This window comes from Calypte anna, chromosome 4A (assembly GCF_003957555.1).
Source record: "Calypte anna isolate BGI_N300 chromosome 4A, bCalAnn1_v1.p, whole genome shotgun sequence".
Lineage (NCBI taxonomy): Eukaryota > Metazoa > Chordata > Aves > Apodiformes > Trochilidae > Calypte > Calypte anna.
In genome coordinates, this window is record NC_044248.1 from 14,382,850 (window position 1) to 14,402,028 (window position 19,179).

Sequence of the window (19,179 nt, forward strand, 5' to 3'; positions counted from 1 at the left end):
TCATGATAAAACTTTAGCTTCTTCTTTAAAAAAAAAATAAATCCAGCTCAACAAAAACCCACTCACTACAACCCCCAGAATCTCCCATGTTCCCCCCACAAAAAAACGCTGAAAAAATAAAATTAGAACTAAAACTTAATCCTAAAATAAAAAAAAAACCACTTCCCCTGTCTGTGCTTAGCAGATGAAAATGAGAGATCTACTGTGCAAATGCTAGATATATTGCCTCACCTACAGTAGAACACCTTGAATACATAAAAAGGAAGGTTGAAAAAATACACTATTACTACAGTAATACAGTTTCATATGTGGTCTGCAGGGAGCCCAGCTTTTAAATCCATAGATATTATCTATGTGGGCTATTTGGGTTCTTAAAATAAATACTGGCAAATAGTTATTGCACTGATGTTAGCAAATTTTGGAAGCAGTGAATTTGAAATGCTGATAAAACATGACAATAGCATTTCTATCTACTTCTGCCAGAGACCTGATGGTCAGTCCACCCCTCTGCATCATTCCTGGAAAACCATAACTCTTCCTGACTCACTGCTCAAGTGATGATATGATGGGACAGCTGAAGTTTCTCACAGATTAACAACAGATGCAAGCTGGACACTTGGCCACCCAAAAAAGTCAGGTGTCCTTTGGGAAGTGTTAAGCACTCTGGATCATGCATCACTGTTTTCTGGAACAGATCCTTGAAACTAAAACCAAAGTGGATGTGGACAGAAGCCACTGAGAGGAACAGAGAATGTCACTCTTCTGTCACCCTACTTCCAGGTCACCTTACTCATGAAGCAGCCTCTTTTAAGAAAATGCATTTTTCCTGTTAAGTAACTGTAGGATTAGGCAATTTTAGGAAGGAGGAGATTTCCATAAAGAAGTACACTTTATATATTTAAAGTACAGAAATCTGGAGTATACTTATGAAAGTGAGAATTTAAGTATGACATAAAATCAAGAGATATACAGAAAAACAATCTTCTGCTCATGATTACTCATTCATTTTGGTAGTTGCATTAAGGCCTTATTTCCTACATATGCCCTGAATATGCATAGACAATATAATTTCACAAAGCCATGGAAAATACCATACTGGATGAAAAAAAAAAAAAAATCAAATAAACTTCCTATTCTATGACATTGGAAGCTTAACCCTAAAAATCTCTATTTTTCCGATGTTTCGTTCCTGGTTTTCACAACTGTTTATTAAAAAAAAACCTTTGTTATGTTTCAGCACAATTAACCAAGGAAGATTAACGTAGTCAGGACACTGCAAAGTTCCTTGATGATATGCTGACAGGCTCCAGTGGCAAAAAAGGGAGAGTCATTATTCTGGTTTAGTTAAGCATGAAAAGAAAAAAAAAGGTAATGTGAGTTTAAACACCAAGTATTATCTTGAATGTCTGATACAGCTACAGAGTATGACAAATGATGTTGGCTTGCCTACAAAAGAAAAAAACCCAGAATTTAAAAAAACTTTACTACAGCCAAACCAAGCCACTATTTCCTACCATGACTTTGTTTTTGAAAGGAGCAAGTAGATTTCTCCTATTTAATTACAGTTCCATAAATGAAGACAAAAAGTTGCATAAAGATTTGTGTGAAACAGCATTCTGGTAAAAGATTGTTTTTCTCACCTGTCCAAATTGATTTAGGACTGGAAAAATAAACAAGAAAAGATGTTCAAGATACTAGTCAGCATTCTTTGAGAGATCCCAATCAAACACTGGCTATATACTGCCTCACATTTCTAATCCCCAAAACCTCATTTATTATATCAAAAGTTGCTTTAACTTGAACTTTAGGGGAAAACTAGGGGTACTGCTCTTATATTATTTAGACAGACATTTTCTCCCCTTTGACTGCAAGGAAAATAAAGCAGTCCCAGGGAAGGAATTTGTGACATATGAAACTACAAGTCCAGTTCATGAGGTATTTGAAACCTTTCAGCTGTGTGGATCACAAGTCTCAAACATCACGTGCCAAGTGACTACTGAACTGATGAGCACTCTGCAAGATACCTTCACAGCAGTAGCTGTACACATGCACTCTGCAACTTAAGCTGTCAGATTCCAGCTGAACTTCCACTGAGCAGAATTTTATTAACAGAATAATTGCATTCAATATCAATTCAATAAGTGATACCATCAGACAGAGCTAGGAAATAGAAAAAGAGAAAAGTAGTGTTACTTACAGTTACTAGATGTTCCTGTATAGCTCAACATGTACTGATCTGCCACCAGCATCCTTTAAATTTGCTATACATATGTCCCAACAGCTTCATATTCTCCTTCTGTATAGCATCTCCAAGTCAAACATAAGAAAATACACTGCTATGTTTAAACAGACACTTAGTCTAACAAGGAATGGTGCTTTGGGAGGAAGAAAAGAAAAGCCATCCTCATTCAACTGCCTGTAGGTGTAACAGAGGAAACACCACATGTTGAACATACAAATGACTGCATTTTCTGATAAGCCAGGAAAAAATGAGAGGGATGGCTCTACAGGAATTACAGCAGTCTGTGCATACAGTGCACTCTCTACTGAATTGATTCCAGCTTGCAAGACAATGATGTATTTTCTGACTGACTCTGCTCAGAAGACGAGCTTTTGAAACTCCTTTCAGCCCCACAAGCCTTTAGATATCAATCACATCAAGATTTAATCAGTTCAACTTTGGACCAGAACAGCCCCTCACCCTGCAAATCAACCCCTGGAAATCTATTTATATTGGGTTTTTTTCTCCTTAGCTGCCTGTATAAACATGAAAAGAAAAGGCTTAGAAAAACATATGGCAAAGATCCAATCTTTGAAGACAAAATTCCTCAGGCTGCTAACCTCCGACTTCCTGGAGGTGCATTGCAGCAGTGGTAGAAATTGATTTAGCGAAAGGCTTCTATTAGTGAGAGCACTGTTCTCATCACTAAGTCCCTCCCCTTGCTATAATCAATAATTTAAGCAAAGCCAAGAATCATGTCAGCCAAAATGGCCAAGGTAACTTTACTGTCTCTCTCTTGCAGAGTAGAACTAAAATTAAATTAAAGTCTGAATGGCAATGAATTCTGGCTTTCATTTTGAGAAGAAGAGAAGAGATGGGCTCCTTTGTTCCTTATTAAAATATTATAGATAAATGTTCAGGAAAGGGAAAAAAATCCACTTCTAAAAAGTGTAAAAAAGCCATAACCCTAAAGTATTTTATTAGTTACATGTAAACAAGAAATACGCTCTACAGAATTACAACTCCTGAGTACTGTGATGGTGCTAGTGTACCTGTTTCTCAGTGCATTGCAACTGTATCTGAGTTAATAACTGTATAAGTGTTTTCTCCTTAAATTTAGTCCTGCAGAATCTAAATTCAAAAGCAATTAAAACAAACTAATGGGAATTAATTTATATAGTACTAAATTATGCCACTGTTTAGGCAAAACACAGCTTCATGGATAGTTCTGAGACTGACTGCTTCAAGACTTTTGCTTGGAAATCTTATAAGGTAATAAATCAAATTATGTATATATGAAGTGATCAACATAACAAATAGTGGTTAAAAACAACTTCTGAAACACACCACCATACAAAACCAGAGACACTAAGAGCAAGAAGCCAAAATATATGCTTCAGATTTGGGGCTGTTCTCCCCTTCTCTCCCCCCCTTGGATTACTCGTCACTGAAGTACCATGGATAAATCCACTGTGCAAACTAAAAGACACACACAGTGCTGGGCTTTAGAAATCCAGATCTCAGAATCTAAAAAGAAGCCCACTTAATGTCATTATCTTAAACTCTGTGGCATCCTGATATTGGACATTTATGACCTAACACTGAGTGCCCAGAGGCTCCATTCATCTCAAAATTAAGCAATTGAGCCTTAATGGCAAATATATGTGCTTTCATGGGATTGCTTAAAAAAGGCTTCATGTCCCTTAAGGCAGGGACCATACATCCACTCACAAGCAAGGACTGAGTTCATAGCAAGGTCTCTGCAGCATGCCAAGTACACTTACACAAGACCTTTCCTGGCCCATGGAGATGGCTGAATCCACACACCTTCTCTTGATACAGAAGCAATGAATCCAAGGCTCCCTGCAGCACCGTGTAGTCAACATCTTGGTGTTAGATGCCATAGGTTTCTGTGTGTTTCATTCAATAACACAGCTGTGACTTGAGGAATCCGCAACTCCAATTCAGCCAATCCTATCTCATTCATTAAAACTGAGTCAAATTTCTTCTCCTAAAGATGAGCTGTGTTAGAGTTAATCACATAAGGAACCAGTGCACTGAGAGACTGGATATGCTACCTTGGGGAGATTAAAAGAAATACCTACAAGTGCAAATATACCAGGAACTTGAGGGAAATTTAGGTGTGTGTCCTTCACTGAACAATCTCTTTCCACCAGTCCTGAGTGAAGTTTTGACTTTCTCTTTGCAGTACTTGAGTATTAAGTAACTTTCACCCCTTGTTTGTCTGCTTTAAGTTTTCAGAACTTCTGTGAAATAACATCCCAGACTCAAGCACATAAAAATTCCCCAATACTCACTTCTGTTGCTTTACTCTCAATCTTAGTCCATCCTCTTTATTGTCACTGTCTTTGTGCTAGTGTCACTTGCCTAACCAACAAACTACAAACACCCCTGCTTGCTTCTAACTCCTGCTTATTCCAGCTTCCCCTTAGTTTGTGCCACATTCTCATTTATTGACACAGCTACAGTTACTCTTCTTGCTTCCCCATCCAGTAGGTCCCTCTTTTCAACAAGCCTCCAGTTGATGCTCCCATCTTCCAACCCTTCCTACCTTACTCTCGCCTCACAACTCTTCTTGTTCCCCCACAAGCTTTCTCCTCTGCTGAGAGCAGCAGAGAGACAATAACACCACTGCTACTGGGGCCTAATGCTGCTGTTGCTGCAGATGCTCAGGGAAAAACCCGACAACTTGGGGTTTCCACTCTATAGTTGCAAAGAGGCAGGAATCACTTCTGAGCAGGAAACTCCCAAAACTGTACCAGCGATCCCCAGCTCTGTGCACCTGGGTGAATCGCTGCTACTCCAGCAAATGTGAAATCCTCCAAAAGCTGTGGGGTCACAGCAAAGACCAGAGACTCATTCTTCTGAGCAGCAGTACCATTTCTTTACCATACCTCCTGCAGCTGAGTTACAGGAGCACAGAAAATTACCAACAAGCACCCAGCCAGGCTGCAAAGACACAGAATCCCCAGCAGATTATAATGATGCTCTCAGCTTGCCTTAACAGTGGCCAGCAGGTTAAGAGTCCTTCCAAAGGTAACACTTTTTCTTCCTTCTTTTCGCCAGGGAGTTCTATACCCGTTTCAAAGCATCAATCAGGTGGACTGAAGTTTGGCCCGAGTTCTATGCAGTGCTCAGAAGTGCTGAGGCAGAGGTTTACTGAATCAATTTTGGTCATAAATAGTTATTACTTTCATGGCTTTATGAACTGGGAACTTTTTTTTTTAAGGAGAGGCAGTCTCATATTAGTGGATTGTGGCTCTTCTTTTGTGCAACCTCCTGCTTAACCATCCATCATAAAAGAGATATCAGGATCCTGACTTTCCCGCCATTAGCTTATCTGGTTTCTGTGGTTATGTTGTCTCTTCTGCTTTGCTTGGTCCTGTGTCTAACTGGACCTGAACTCTTGTCATGGTCTCAGGAGAGACCTGTGAAGGCATAATCCTAGGTACAGAAGTTTTTTCAGTATGACACATTCAACTTCAGAGAGAACATGCAGGATCCAGAATTACACCTGCCCATCCCTGAAACAACAGAAGCCTGAAAAGCTTCCAAAAATACTTTGTCAAGTTATGTATCAGACATGATTAAACTATTCTGCACTTCTGAAACTCAAGTTTTCCCTAAAGATACACAGAAGAGCCTTCCACTTAGCTATAGCACAAGCCCTGTATAAATAGCATGTCCTAGTATCTCTTAACTTTATATATCAATATAAACTTCAGTGTGATGTTAGGGGAAACCTGAGGTGCTCTGAAGATCTTATGAGCTACTCTACAGCTTCCAGCCAGGCAGCAGTACAATGCTGGCATTCACCTTTCTGGATTGTCTTGCCACAACCTCTATTATTCTTTGTTGCCTTTCTCCTGCTGGCATTCCATGTTCCAGCAGCTAAGGTTGCAGGCATTTGTTTACCCCACAACTATACATTTTACTCAGTAGAAAATATTAATTTTTAAAACACTCAAAATTAGAACACTGCACTTACACAAAGCAGCACACTGTTTTTTTTAGGAGTTATGTGCTTTACTATGGTATCAAAGAAAGTGTCCCTGGAAAGACAAGGACCAAACAAGAAATGAAATATAAAGGGCAAAATAAACCAGCTTATTAAATTCCCACCTTGAGGCCAGAATAAAATAAAAATTCAGCTGCAATAAAATAAAAATTAATGAAGCTGTGCCAGTTTGTACAGGGCTACATTTGGCACTATTTTAGTCAAAGTACTGAGCTAAGCACTACAATGCTTTGGTAGTCACAGCACAGCCACCAGAAGGCAACTGCCACTGAATGCAGTGTCTTTCAGCCCTGGAGCATCCCAGGAGAGAGAATAACCAAAGAGTGATTTTTAAAACAAAGTCAGGCCCAGAAAAAGAACAAATTTCATTTCTGCACTGCAAGGTAGATGTTGTAGGCTCTATCCATCTGGTTAATTCATTTATGAGAGTTATTAATTTATTTTATGAATGGCTCCGATGAAAAAAAAAGAATGGTTCTTTACCTTTTTGGTAAACACTAAGTATGAAACTGCAAATGTGACCATACAACACATTCTGGAATGCATCTTTTATATAGTTCCTAATTCTGGTAATTCCAAACAGAGCTTGGAAAAAAGATGCTAAACACTGCTGTATAAAACACCTACTGTCCCATTCCTGAATTTAAGTACATTAATTGCTCTCCCCTCCCACCCACCCCCAGAAGTGTTCAAGGCCAGGCTGGATGAGGTTTTGAGCAACCAGGTCTAGTGGAAGGTGTCTCTGCCCACATGTGAGGGGTGGAACTAGATGAGCTTTGAGATCCCTTCCGACCAAAAGCATTCTGTGATTCTACAAATATCTAACTCACTTTTACATCCTTATTTTTATAGGTGATCACTGCTCTTTACCACAGAAACTTTGTGTTTCAAATGAGAGCACTTACTGAACCACGCAAGATATGGATTTAGGTAGCTCCATTGTGAACAACAGGGTAAAACCAACCTGACAACCCAAATGCAGCAAATGGCCTTCCTATGCAATTGCGAGCAGCAACATGTACTCAAGAGTCATCTTTCAAGCTCCACTTTCTATCAAGTTTAATTTATTTTATGGCCTTCAACCAGTAGATTGTGAATGCTGAGCATTACTGTGAACATTCTGCAACTACGTGGCCTTTTAGGTTTTATTTATTTTAAGCTGTCTTACTTTTTCTTCCCTAAAATCCTCTTATAGAGGTAGCTAAAAGGAAGATAAAGACAGTTTGTTACTCCACATACAGAATGTTACCTACACAAACACTGGGTATATACAGCAACTGTCACAGTCAGCAAATAGTCAAGTCTGAGACTATGAAACATTCATTGTTCCTTACACATAGTTATCAGTAACATGCAGGATAAAAAAAAAAACAACAGCTCAATACTAAGAGTTGACAGGCCATGAGGGTGTGAACTAGCACATACTATTTCCAAAAATCTGAAAATTGGATGCTTACCTAGAACCCTATTAATTGTATAGGTGATATTATACTCTCTCTGGTATTATCGGACTTGTTTATTCGCAGCATAACTGAACATATTTCTACTACCAGAAATCATTTTTCACACTCAGTAACACAGAAAACGTGTTCTGTAGTAAATAACATACTTGTTGTCAGTATCAGATAGGTACTGCAAAGGAAAAATGGACATCCATTTTAATTTTGTCAAAGATGGTGGTTAAAAGCAGAGGTAGAACTGACCATTGGTATAAATCTCCCTGTCCCGTTCAGGATTTGCTGAATTTTATTATACTGGAGCATTACTCTACCCAGATGTATCGTTATTTCAGAGTAAAAGGTTCTGTTTACAAAAGTGACACTCCTGATCCCCAAGGGCCAGTCTCATTGCTGCCATTTCATCACTAGGTTGACCGTGTTTATTAGTAACCAGCTATTAAATTGCCCTCCAGGATTTGCTCAGAGACCAGCTCCTGACAGGCATTTGGTATATGGCAGTTGCATACAGTGGCAGCACTCCCTGAAAAAGAGGATGCTTATACTTTTGAGATCCCATTGAATGTTATTTTGAACCAGGGAGAAACAAGCTGTTGTGAGTGTCAAAGGCTGAGAAGCTGAGGAGCAAGAAGAGGCTGTTGTGCCTGCATGTTCTGAAGAAAGCAAGGAGGGTGACTGCTCCAGCAAAAGAAAACCTGTCTCTCTCCAGCACTGTGCCCCACATCTCAGGGACCTTCCTTATTATAGAGATATTCCCTACTCTGGAGTAGGGGGTTTTGTTTAAATTCAGTTAAAAAAGGGAGTAAGAGGAAATTCAGTATTTTTCTTGGTTTTGAGGCAAATTTTTTTTTTTTTTTTTGTTAGCATCTCCAGACAATCACATGCTTCTCACACGTACCCATTGGTAAGTGTAGAGCAGTTATTTATAAACCAGTAATAGGTACAGCTAGCATATTTTAGGATCTTGTCTATAGCATCCAGTGGTGCCTTTCCTAAAGCAACAGTAAAGCCAACTAGGATTGAGCAGGAGGCTGCCATGTGTTCCCAAGGATCTGTGTGCAAGCCCAGCCCTTGTGCTTCAATTGTGGGTGATTCACTTCCCCACCAAAAGCACCACCTAAATCATCTCTCTCCTTCCAGCCATCAGCTGAGAGGAGTTAAGTGATGTATCTCTAAAAGAGCAGCCTGTTCTTTCATACCTGTTTCATCAGGCGAGCTCGGCGAGGCGCTGTCCTGGGACAGTGTAGTCCAGCTGGAGTCCTCATCACTTGGGGCCAGGTTTTGAATCCTATGGAGCGCGCAATCTGTTTTGGCCCCAGTTTTTGGGTGGTCTTTCTTAGTCTCAGGGCTTGATGACACTGTGGCAACTTGGCCATCCTCTGGGCTTGACATCTTGTTTTGTTTCCGGGGTAGGACTTCCCCATTGACAATAACAGTAGAAGCCTGGCTGTTGCTTTGTGCGGAGTTATCTTCCATCGCAACAAAATTCTGCTCTAGCTCTCTAGCAGAGGTCTCTAGATCAGTATAGTAATTCAGGAAGCTCTTGGTCCTCCTTGGCTGCGAGGGTAATATTTCACAGCCAGAGGAATCCTGTGGGATCGGCTCTTTGCCTTCAAACTTCTCAGAAGTTACGTTTATGCCTGCAGTGGTACTGAGGTTTTTGTTGGGATCCTGCTGTCCCTGCTCGGCGGCTTTCCTGAGCTGGTTTTCTCCGTTCTTCACCAGCTTTATATTGGCAGAAGTATTCCCCAGAAGGGGTTGGGCTGCTGGGTCAGAGAGACCCATGGCTGTCTGAATGTTAGTCAGGGCGTATTTTTTCCTGCACTTTGGGGGAGTGCTGTTCTTGGTCTCCGTGTGCCTGATTTCTGCATTCAGGAGTTCATTGTGTGAGGAGCGGAGGTTGAGGGTGTTGGGGGGGGTGGCGGGGCTGTTGCGGTTCACAACATCCGTCGTGCTGCTGCTTGCCATAAACGCCAGCGCGTCCACACCGGAATCGACTGGAAAAGGAAAAGAAACTCCTGTGAAACACCTTCATCTCACACACTGTTTCACTTCTGGTAAAGAGACGAGGCACTTTACATTACTGTTTTATAGTCATAAAATTACCACAACCTAAAGCGGGTGAGAGACGAAAGCTTAGCTTATTTAATAAGGAAAAATAGAGGCAGAAAAATATAGATAGATTATCAGGACCACAAAGCTGAGAAAAAGCAGGAAACTTGACCCTAACATAAGGCAGTTTTAAGGCATTTTTTTCATGTCCCATTCTGTTGCAGGCAGGCTTGGGGACAGGAGAGGTGCCCCTTGCAAATCCCTGGGAGTCCAGAAGCTGTCCTTACCATGATTTCATTTTACTATTGCACCTCTACCTTTGCTGAGGAGAAGTCCTTGAGCACACATCACTAGGAATCAGAAAATATGAGAAATTTCTAAGTAGATCACAGGCAGATGCTGCAGCTTTTTCATATAAGCTAGAACTCAAGTAATGTTAAGTTTAGCCTGACTGGCAAGTCAGTTGTTGTCTCTTAATACCTTTTGCTTCCTTTTATTTTCTTGATTTTTTTTTTGGTTGGTTGGTAAATTTTTTGGGTTTTGGTGGGGTTTTTTTTGTTTGGGTTTTGGTGGGGTTTTTTTTTTGGGTTTTGTTTTGTTTCCCTAGAAGGGGAAAGTAGAGGGTCAGAGTGCAGGGAATAAAAAAAATAAGAATTTTTCATAATAGTATGTTTGATTTCTCTGTGTGTGTGGAAAGCCTTGACAACATAGCCTGTTCAATCAACTTTAAAAAAGGCTGTGCCAAAGATGAAGATGGCTCACTGTTTCTACAGCTCACAAAGTTCAAACTGAAGGATAAAATGTACATCTTAGGGCAGAGGACACATATTCCACAGTTAAATAAAGTAATTCTTTAATCTACAAGTTTTTGATTTTTATTAGTCAGAGGCACAGCTTACATTTCGAAAAACACTAGGTTTGTTGAGGGAACAAATTTTTAGCCTATGAAAAAAATGATCAAAAGTGTATTTTTTTAAACTACCACTTGCTCCTGTACTGCTTATTCATGGTTCCCACTAATCTGCACAAATACTGCATGAACACCTCAATTTACGTACTGTAGTAGTCACTGATGTTTGACACCTGGGAACCAAGTAAGAAGCCAATTAATAAATCACTCCCACCTGCCACTGCATGAAACAGCCTTCCTGTTCTTCCTAATTCTCAGGTATCACCAACTGCTTCTATTGCACATAAAAGCATACCTGGGGCTTATCCAGGAATGAAAAGCTATAATTTGAGCTACCCGATGACAGATCATTGCCCCTGATTTGTGTTGCATCCTTGTATATTTGATATACAAAGAATATGCTGACAGAACTGAATGCAGTACATATTTCCAAGAGATGATGCATATGTGGGGTTTTTTGTGTTTTGTTTTTTTTTTTAAATAAATATTTAAATACAGAGTGAAAAGAGCACTTAAAAATGTTACCTACATGTGCACACAGTTGCTGGTGTTCCCTTTGATGTGCTGTCAAAGCCACACACTTCAACCATCACTCCAGCTCATTTCAAATCAAGCAGACAAGTATATTCTTTGTTCCCTGAATCACCCACCTAGATCAACTTCTAAAACTTGTTCAAAAGGGAATTCAAACTAAATTTGTACAAGGCAGTCAGTCTAGACCCACTGTAAATTCTTCATAAGACAGATCACCCCACGCACACTGTGCAAAAGCCATCAGCTTAGGTTACAGTTAACAAACATCCTATAGACAACTGCAGCTCTAGCCACAAAAGACTTCCAAAACACAACCACCACATAATTTAAAGGAACTTAATTTAAAAGTGCTTCTCAACTACATCAATAAATGTTGCTTTCTGTATCTTGGCAAAAACCAACCAAGTCAAACACAAGCAAGGTCACATCTGATCCAACGTAAGGTTACCAAAGCAAATGTTTTATTTAAATGACATGAGATGGCCTGTGTTTATGACTAGTTGCTTAATATTTTTTCTAGATCAGTTAAAAGTCTGACATTCTGAAAGTCACAAAGAAAATAAATTTATAGGGCAGGATAATTTTGAGCCACTGCTTCACCTTCAGAACTTATGGAATTTAACAGATTTTGCTAAACAATTCGTTATATTTTGCTTTATGCTTCAGCAAATTAAAACAAGCTATACTTTTTCATCAATAAATACAACTGTCAGAATTTGGGAGAAGACAGTAATTTATTCTTGTTCTTTGTTACCAGTGAGCTGCTTCATGAAATGTTTGCCACTATTTTTACCCCTGAACAAATTTGTTAAAAAATAATCTTCTTAGATAAAGCATGTGTCTGTCTGCCAGATTATCTTTAGCCAGTCACCACTCACTGGCATTTCGCTTATTAAAAATATTGAAAGAGTAAGGGCAAAAACACAGGAAAAAAAAATTGTACAGTTTTACTAATCTGCTTGATAAAGCTCCCCCAGGGATTTATGATGACCATTGGCATGCTGACCAATGAGCCAAAGCCTCCAAAAGTCTTGTGTCCCAGGCACTGTTTGTAAGCTGGGGGTGAAGTTGGGTTTGTCTATGATCATTAGCAGAAAAATGTCAAAATGAACTTTTCACTAGAAACCACCTCCCTTCCTGACCCCCCCCTTTCAAATGAATGGTTGATTGAATCATCATGATCAAGTGATCAATGAACATGCAAACAGTACCACAAGGTCTGCACAGAGAGGAGCAGGCTGTCCTCAAGGGACAGGGACAATCCTTGCTCATTTTCTGTCATCTGAATTCCCAGACATGCTCTGGGATACTGGAAGCATTCTTCCACCCTCAGATGCAGATGTAAAACGTGAGAAAAAGGGAAGCAACAGAAGAGTCAAAAAGCAAATAAATACTGATGGGAAGGAGCAGAAGTTGCTACCAGACTGTGACTGAAGTGCTGGAAAATGCTGGAATGCTAGAAAATGCTTGAATGCAGTGAAACCCCCCTAAACTGCATAGCAGAATGGTACAAGAAAGAAGAGCAACAGAGCAAAGAGACCTTTCTGCAGGATGCTGTGATGCTCAAAACATGGCATTTTTCCTAGAGGAAGCAACATTCCAACTTCCTAACCAAAAATTTCAAGGAAATCCAACTTCTTCCTCTGCCTGTAATTACAATCACTGAGTTCCTTCAATTTTGTCTCTCCCACTGGCCCTGCCTCCCTCACAGGCACCAACAGGGGTACCCAGTGCATACTGGTACTGTGCTCCTCAGCAGGTAACCAACACCCTGTGCCAAGAGTCCTGCACCCAGGCACCTCACTGCAGGCAGACCCCATCCTCCCTGCTTTAGCAGCTCCTTGTGCTGCCTGGCCACTGGCTACTGGCACAGGGCACCCTTGTTTCAACTCATCTGCCTTCTGCTGAAAAGCAAACAAATGGACAAGCAAACCAGGAATCTCTGTATTGAACCTCAGCTAAAGCAGGTGAATGGCATTCAGTTGCAAGTCTCCAAAAATAGGGTATTATAATAAAAAACACTGGACTCCAGTGAAAAACTAACAATAATTAGGACATTATAATTACAAAAACAGTAAAATATTATTCAAATGTTGGTGCTTAAAGACAGCACTTAAGTAGGTAGATCTGTCATAGCAATTCATTAAAAATTGTAGCTTACTTTATACAACAAATCCCAGTCTCAACTGCATACTTCTAGCATTTAGAAACACTCCTACAGATACAGATTAATACACCTTCACTACTACAATGCATTTAACACAAAGGAGTCCAAATTTTCTAAGCATTGTAATAATACAAATAACACTGTTATTTAAATGGCTTTTATTGATGGTTTTCAATCTTGTCATCAATCTTACACAGCTACAAGGAGGAGTGAAAATGCCATTGCAAACAGAAAACAGTGCATAACCAACTTATCTTTACCTCTAATGAAACTTCCTTTGCACTGTATTGTTTATAGGAATAGTTTTTAAAAAGTTGAATAGAGATTATTCAAGCACACTTAGAAAGAAATTAAAATGTTCTCTTTTTCATGTATGTATAAGTGCAAAATGAAAGCAGAATATGGGCCTGGGAAAAATAACAACAAGAAGAAGAAAGTTTCACATATTTGTATAGCAGAATCTTTTAAAGGGCATCTGACCTTGAAGTACTTCTGACATGGCTCACGGGGCGTCAGCAATGCATCAGGAAATAGATTACAATTTGAAATCTGAAAAGAGGGATCATTTAATAATTAAAACCAAAGGAAAACACAAAATAAAAACACCACATTTCAGAAGCTCCTGAGAGATGTTAAGTATTCTAAACAAACCCCTGTAACATAACAGTGAGGATCTTTTGAGCTTTCAATGATATTTGACAGTCATTAAAGTATGGGCGAGGCTACTCTACAGAAATGAGAACAAGCAATTAAAAATAACTATGACATTTTCCTTAGTGTGTGCGTTACTAGGAGCACATGCTCAACAATAATCTTCAGTTTTAATCAACATGCTCTAGCAAAAACTTCATTATTCTAGAAAACCTAGTTTTTTCCCCAGTTACCCAACTGCAGCTTGCTCATGAAACTACACCAGTGCTGGTAAAAACAAACAGCAGTGATGTATGTCCACATCAGAATATACAGAACGAGATCCAGCATATGAAGCTCAGATGCATAGTTTGCAGGGCTGATCCCATAGGAGGCAATCATAAAAAGCAAGGTAGGCAGTTACCTCTTCAGGGGACCCTTTCCTGGCCATCTTCTAGTAAATAAACCATTTTGCTTCCATCTCTGTTCTGGATATGAATTGCATGCACTGGAAGCCAAAGAATGCACCTACAACAATTTCTGCCACTGTGTTTAGGAAACGTAGGAAGGAGACTACAAACTTCTTCACACAGCAGGTATCCTCTCTGCAAAAATATCTGTTGAGTGCAAAATGTTTCATGACAAACTTGTGCCGTGGGGCTACAACCTCAGGTCCTGTAGCCTTTGGCAATTCAACACTGCCTATAACTCCTACTGTTCAAAAGGCTAAATTCCACTATTAAAACATTAATTCTTAATTAAATATCCTAACATACTAACTTCTCATAAGTGCATTTTAGGTCCAGCTAGTTAAAAAGATGTCAGCATCCTAAAAAACTCCAAATTTACATTAACGCAGTTTAAATGAGAATGAGGACTTGATATGTTCACACCAAATGTCACTACACTCGGTTTTGCCTACATTTTCACCCAAGTGCCAAAGTATGTTAAACACTTGCAGAGGTGAAAAGGAAAGGGGACAAACTTGAATGAAGTGCTGGGCTACATCAGAACAGCTAGTGATGTTCCTAAAACCATTGTTTTTCTTCGCATTGCTCCCTCCAGCAAAGAAATCTCTGCTGGACTGAGCTGGAGACAGAAAAGTGCAGGAAAGCCAGGAAAACAAATTCCAGTGGTGCACAGAGCAGTTTTGGAAACACAAGAGTGGGAAAGGGCTGCAAGCAGCTTGCATGTACGCCCTTGAAACTGCCTGCAGACTCAACACAAACATCAGAGATGCTGAGGATAGGAAGGACCTCTCAAGATCTTCTAGTGCAACTCCCCAGCCCAAGGAAGGAATTACTGCTTTCTCTACTCTCCCCTAGCACTGTCCTCACATTACAACCAAATCACCTTTTCAACCTGCTTGCTAAATGCTGCTTCTGCCATTTCCAGCTATTTCTGCTTCACCTGCTCCTACTGAAATCACCATCTGGTAACCAGCTTTCTGTCCAGGCTCCTCCTTCCCCAAGAGGCATCCAGCCAGCCCCTGCTGCCACAATAATTATATTTTTCCTGTTAGAGCTAAGCATGCTGCCAACTGACTGCAACAGCCTAGCAGCAGTGCTGCCTACATTCTAGCAATACTCTTAGTAATGGAAATCCATAATGCTGATCTGTCTTTAAATAATCATATTAAGGAAAAAAACCTCTTCAGATCCTGCAATGAGTTCTGGCACGCAAGTGGAGTATACCTTCCCATTTCCCATTTTTTCCCTCCCCCTTCCCACACTGCAAGTCAAATTTCTTTCAGCTAAAATTTGGCAACAAGATGCTTCTCAGAAACACATTCTAGCAGAAAGAGAGAGACAGAAAGAGAGAGACAGAAAGAGAGAGACAGAAAGAGAGAGACAGAGAAACAGGCTAAATCTTTTGCTCTTTTATTTATAATTTTATTAAGATAGATGCACCTAGGTAATCAGTGTATATTTGACTATCTGACTGAAACTCCATGTTGTACATGACCTGGATCACATCTTGAGTATTCTTAAATCAAGTGATCACTTGAAGAACTAAAGAGCAATTCTTTCATTTACATTAAGGCAAAACCATGACATGCAATCATGACTAACCCTGCATTTAGTAAGAGGAAAAAACCAAGATAGCATACTAAGTCTTTTCCTAATTCAATTTTCTCCCTTTAATTAGATTTCTCCCCCTGTGCAGAATGGAACAGTCTGGCAGGCAAAACCGGTGTTGTCAAGGCAAGAAGATGGAGTGCGTTTTATCTATTGGCTACTTGCAAGCACAGATAATAAGACCTTCTGTCATTGGATCTATACATTCTCAATGACATTTGCTAAGTAAACCTTAGTTGCTTTTTCTAACCCTGTTGTGTAAATTAAACTCCCAAGCCTTACCATTCTTTTTTTTTTAAATCAATCAATCAATCAACATCTCAGACTTATTTGTTAATTACAAACAAATTTACTGTAAATGCAGGTTCTAATATAGGGAACAAGCACACAAGCATGGGTTTCATTCTCTGTTACAGCAACACAAATTCAGAAACAGGGTTACAGAAACCTGCAGCCTCCAGCACCAGGTTTCAAGCTGTCTCTGATGGCACTAAGCCCAACACCAAGCTCTTTGATGAGGAGACACAGGCAGCAGAAGTAGGAAAGAGAGGAAGCATTGGTCACAGCACTACTAACAGAAAGAGCAAAAAGGCAAACTAAGCCCCTCTTGGAGGTAATGGATGAGTGCAAATTCCAGCACAGTATCTGTGCTAGACACACAAAAACAAACTAACAAATGTGTCAACCACCTCTTGCACATCTTGTCTGTGGCTCTGCTATTTACAGCTTGTGAACACTCAGCTGTTCCTGCAAAGCCTAGAAAAAACACTGCATACTCCTGGGTACAATCCACTCCCCTGAGAACAGCAGACTTCACGCACATAAACACAGCCATTTCACCTTCTCTTTTTATGTTAATATGTTTTCACAAGTGAACTTCTGATGGTCTGACATTGTGATTTCACTTGCTACAGCTTCATCTGAATTACACATAATAAATCTATGTGTAACAAAACTCTTATCAAGATTATTCAGAAATATATTTACCCTCAAATTATCCAGACCGGTTGTAATAGTTTTGAGCCACCGATTATCACTGTCTCATAGCTGAAATCTTAAAATGCATTTGAAAGAACACAGTACATCAAAATTATTTTCTTGTTATTATAAGGTTGCACTTAGTATCAAAATGAGTTCTAGAGATGAAAATCTGACAATTAAATAAATGAGAAATAGTCTTTCCATAGACTTTGTACAACTCTATGTGAAATGAAATAAAGAATAAAAATGTCTGTCTATCAGAACTATAAAGATTGAAAATATCTTATTTCATTAATTTGTAAATGTATGCAAACAATTTCAAATTGCTAACAGTAACTTAAGACCGGTGAGCAGAACTAAGAAGTCTTAGAGTAGAGTAAGAGACTGATTGCCAGTTTTTGAAAAATGAGACTATCAGGGCTCTCAAGGAAAGGAAATTAAGGTATTGCACACTGACAAGATTGCTTCTGTTCCACATACCTTAAGAACATGCTGTGTCTCACCTATATGTGTACTCTTAACTGCATCTGCTAAGACTGTCTTAAAGTTGTACTTACGTGTCCTATCCTTGCTTCCAGAAATGACACAGGATGTATTTCAGAGCACAGGATGCGCCAAACCAGAAAAGGTCTCCATATTTCTACTCTGCTTTTCTATTAAAAGTTTAACTAAAATAAGGCTCATTACAAAAAAAGCTACATCTCAGAAAGGCTAAAAAGCTGCTTGCAAAGCTTTCAACCAAACTGTAATGGAACAAACCTGGAATACGTCAAAAACATACAGTTTAGAAACTAACTGCTGCAGTACTGCTGAAGTTGACAGAACACTGAGAGATGACTAAAATGGTCATTAACCCTCCCAATGTAATTATGGTTTTAGAATACAGAAATAACTTCAGTCTTGGCCTACTGTAGCTATAAAGCTCCTTGAGAAATCTGTTGTACTAATGCTGAGGAATTTCAACTTATAGTGCTCATATACAAAACAAAACCACATGCTTATAAATAAAAACCCAAGTATCATATTTGCTTTATGGTCCCCATAAACTAAACACAAAAATCCAAAGTAAATTGGAAAGAGGACATAACGAAGAAGCAACTGCACTTTCTGACATTTACATTATACATTGAAGTGTGGCTAACAGTACACTCAGTTCCAGCAAGAAGCAAATGTGACTGTAGAAGACCTCAAACAAGTGGAAAAAAAGCAAACTGTCAGTATTACTGGCCCAAATTTCAACAGGGAGCTTAGAGTTATTGACATGCAAGCCAAAATCCTCTACTCCCTTTTCTTATCCCCAGACTCTCAGATCTTCACAAGGCACTTTAACACCAAAGGAATTGAGGCTTCTGTGAGAGAGGACAAATGTGAAAAATGAGTACCAGAGTGGTTCTCCATGAACATGCATAAACCCAAGGGGAGTTACCAGAAAACCTTCAGCTTCAGAGCACTCTACACTTCTGGTTTCACTATGAAGAAGAAAGAGACCTGGGGTAGATCACGATCCTGGAGTAGGGGTACTATTTGACTATGCTAAGAAATCACACCAGTCATGATAATACACATCTAGAGTAATACAGTTGTTAAACAAAGCATTTTATCTGCAAGCTCCTAGTCAGCTCCTGTCTGCAGAAGAACAGAGCTGGTTTGGGGCTTCACCAGGACAACCCAAGAGGCCTCAATGCAGTTGTTGTATAATTCTCCTCACAGCTTCCTAGGAAAGGTAGAAACCTAAACAAGAGAGGCTTTAACAGGGAGAGCAACATATATGTCACTGGGAGCTTTTGCAAATTTTACTCCATGAATCATCTGTATTCCTGCCTTTTCCTCACCTGAACAACAGTTAGTGGAGCTTTTCACAGAAAATCATCCCCCCTGAGCACAAGCTTCAGTCTCATTTACACCAAGATACCTTTCTTTGGAAAGGTATCAGGAGATCAGGAGATAGATGGCAGGATTTTGGAGATGTCAGATTTTACTAGGATGCTTCTACAAGGAGTTGCACAGTGGATACACTTTTCCTTGGGGCTTTCTGTAACTCTGGAAGTGGCTCCAAGCCAGGCCCACAAAGCCACTCCATGGTACATTTTCACACCAACTCATTTTGGGC

At 39.6% G+C, this 19,179-nt stretch overlaps 1 protein-coding gene across 13 annotated transcripts in view; it reads right to left on the reverse strand.

Moving 5' to 3' along the window:
* APBB2 (amyloid beta precursor protein binding family B member 2) overlaps window positions 1–19,179 on the reverse strand; it is a 169,966-nt gene that overhangs the window by 78,309 nt on the left and 72,478 nt on the right. For 9 of the 13 annotated variants that reach the window (XM_030449628.1, XM_030449622.1, XM_030449627.1 and 6 more), the window contains one exon: window positions 8,917–9,714. In XM_030449628.1, coding sequence (XP_030305488.1) covers window positions 8,917–9,714 — 798 coding nt within the window. Of the gene's footprint in view, window positions 1–8,916; window positions 9,715–13,860; window positions 13,930–19,179 lie in introns of all 13 variants that reach the window. The other 4 variants (XM_030449632.1, XM_030449633.1, XM_030449626.1 and 1 more) reach the window with 1 other exon arrangement.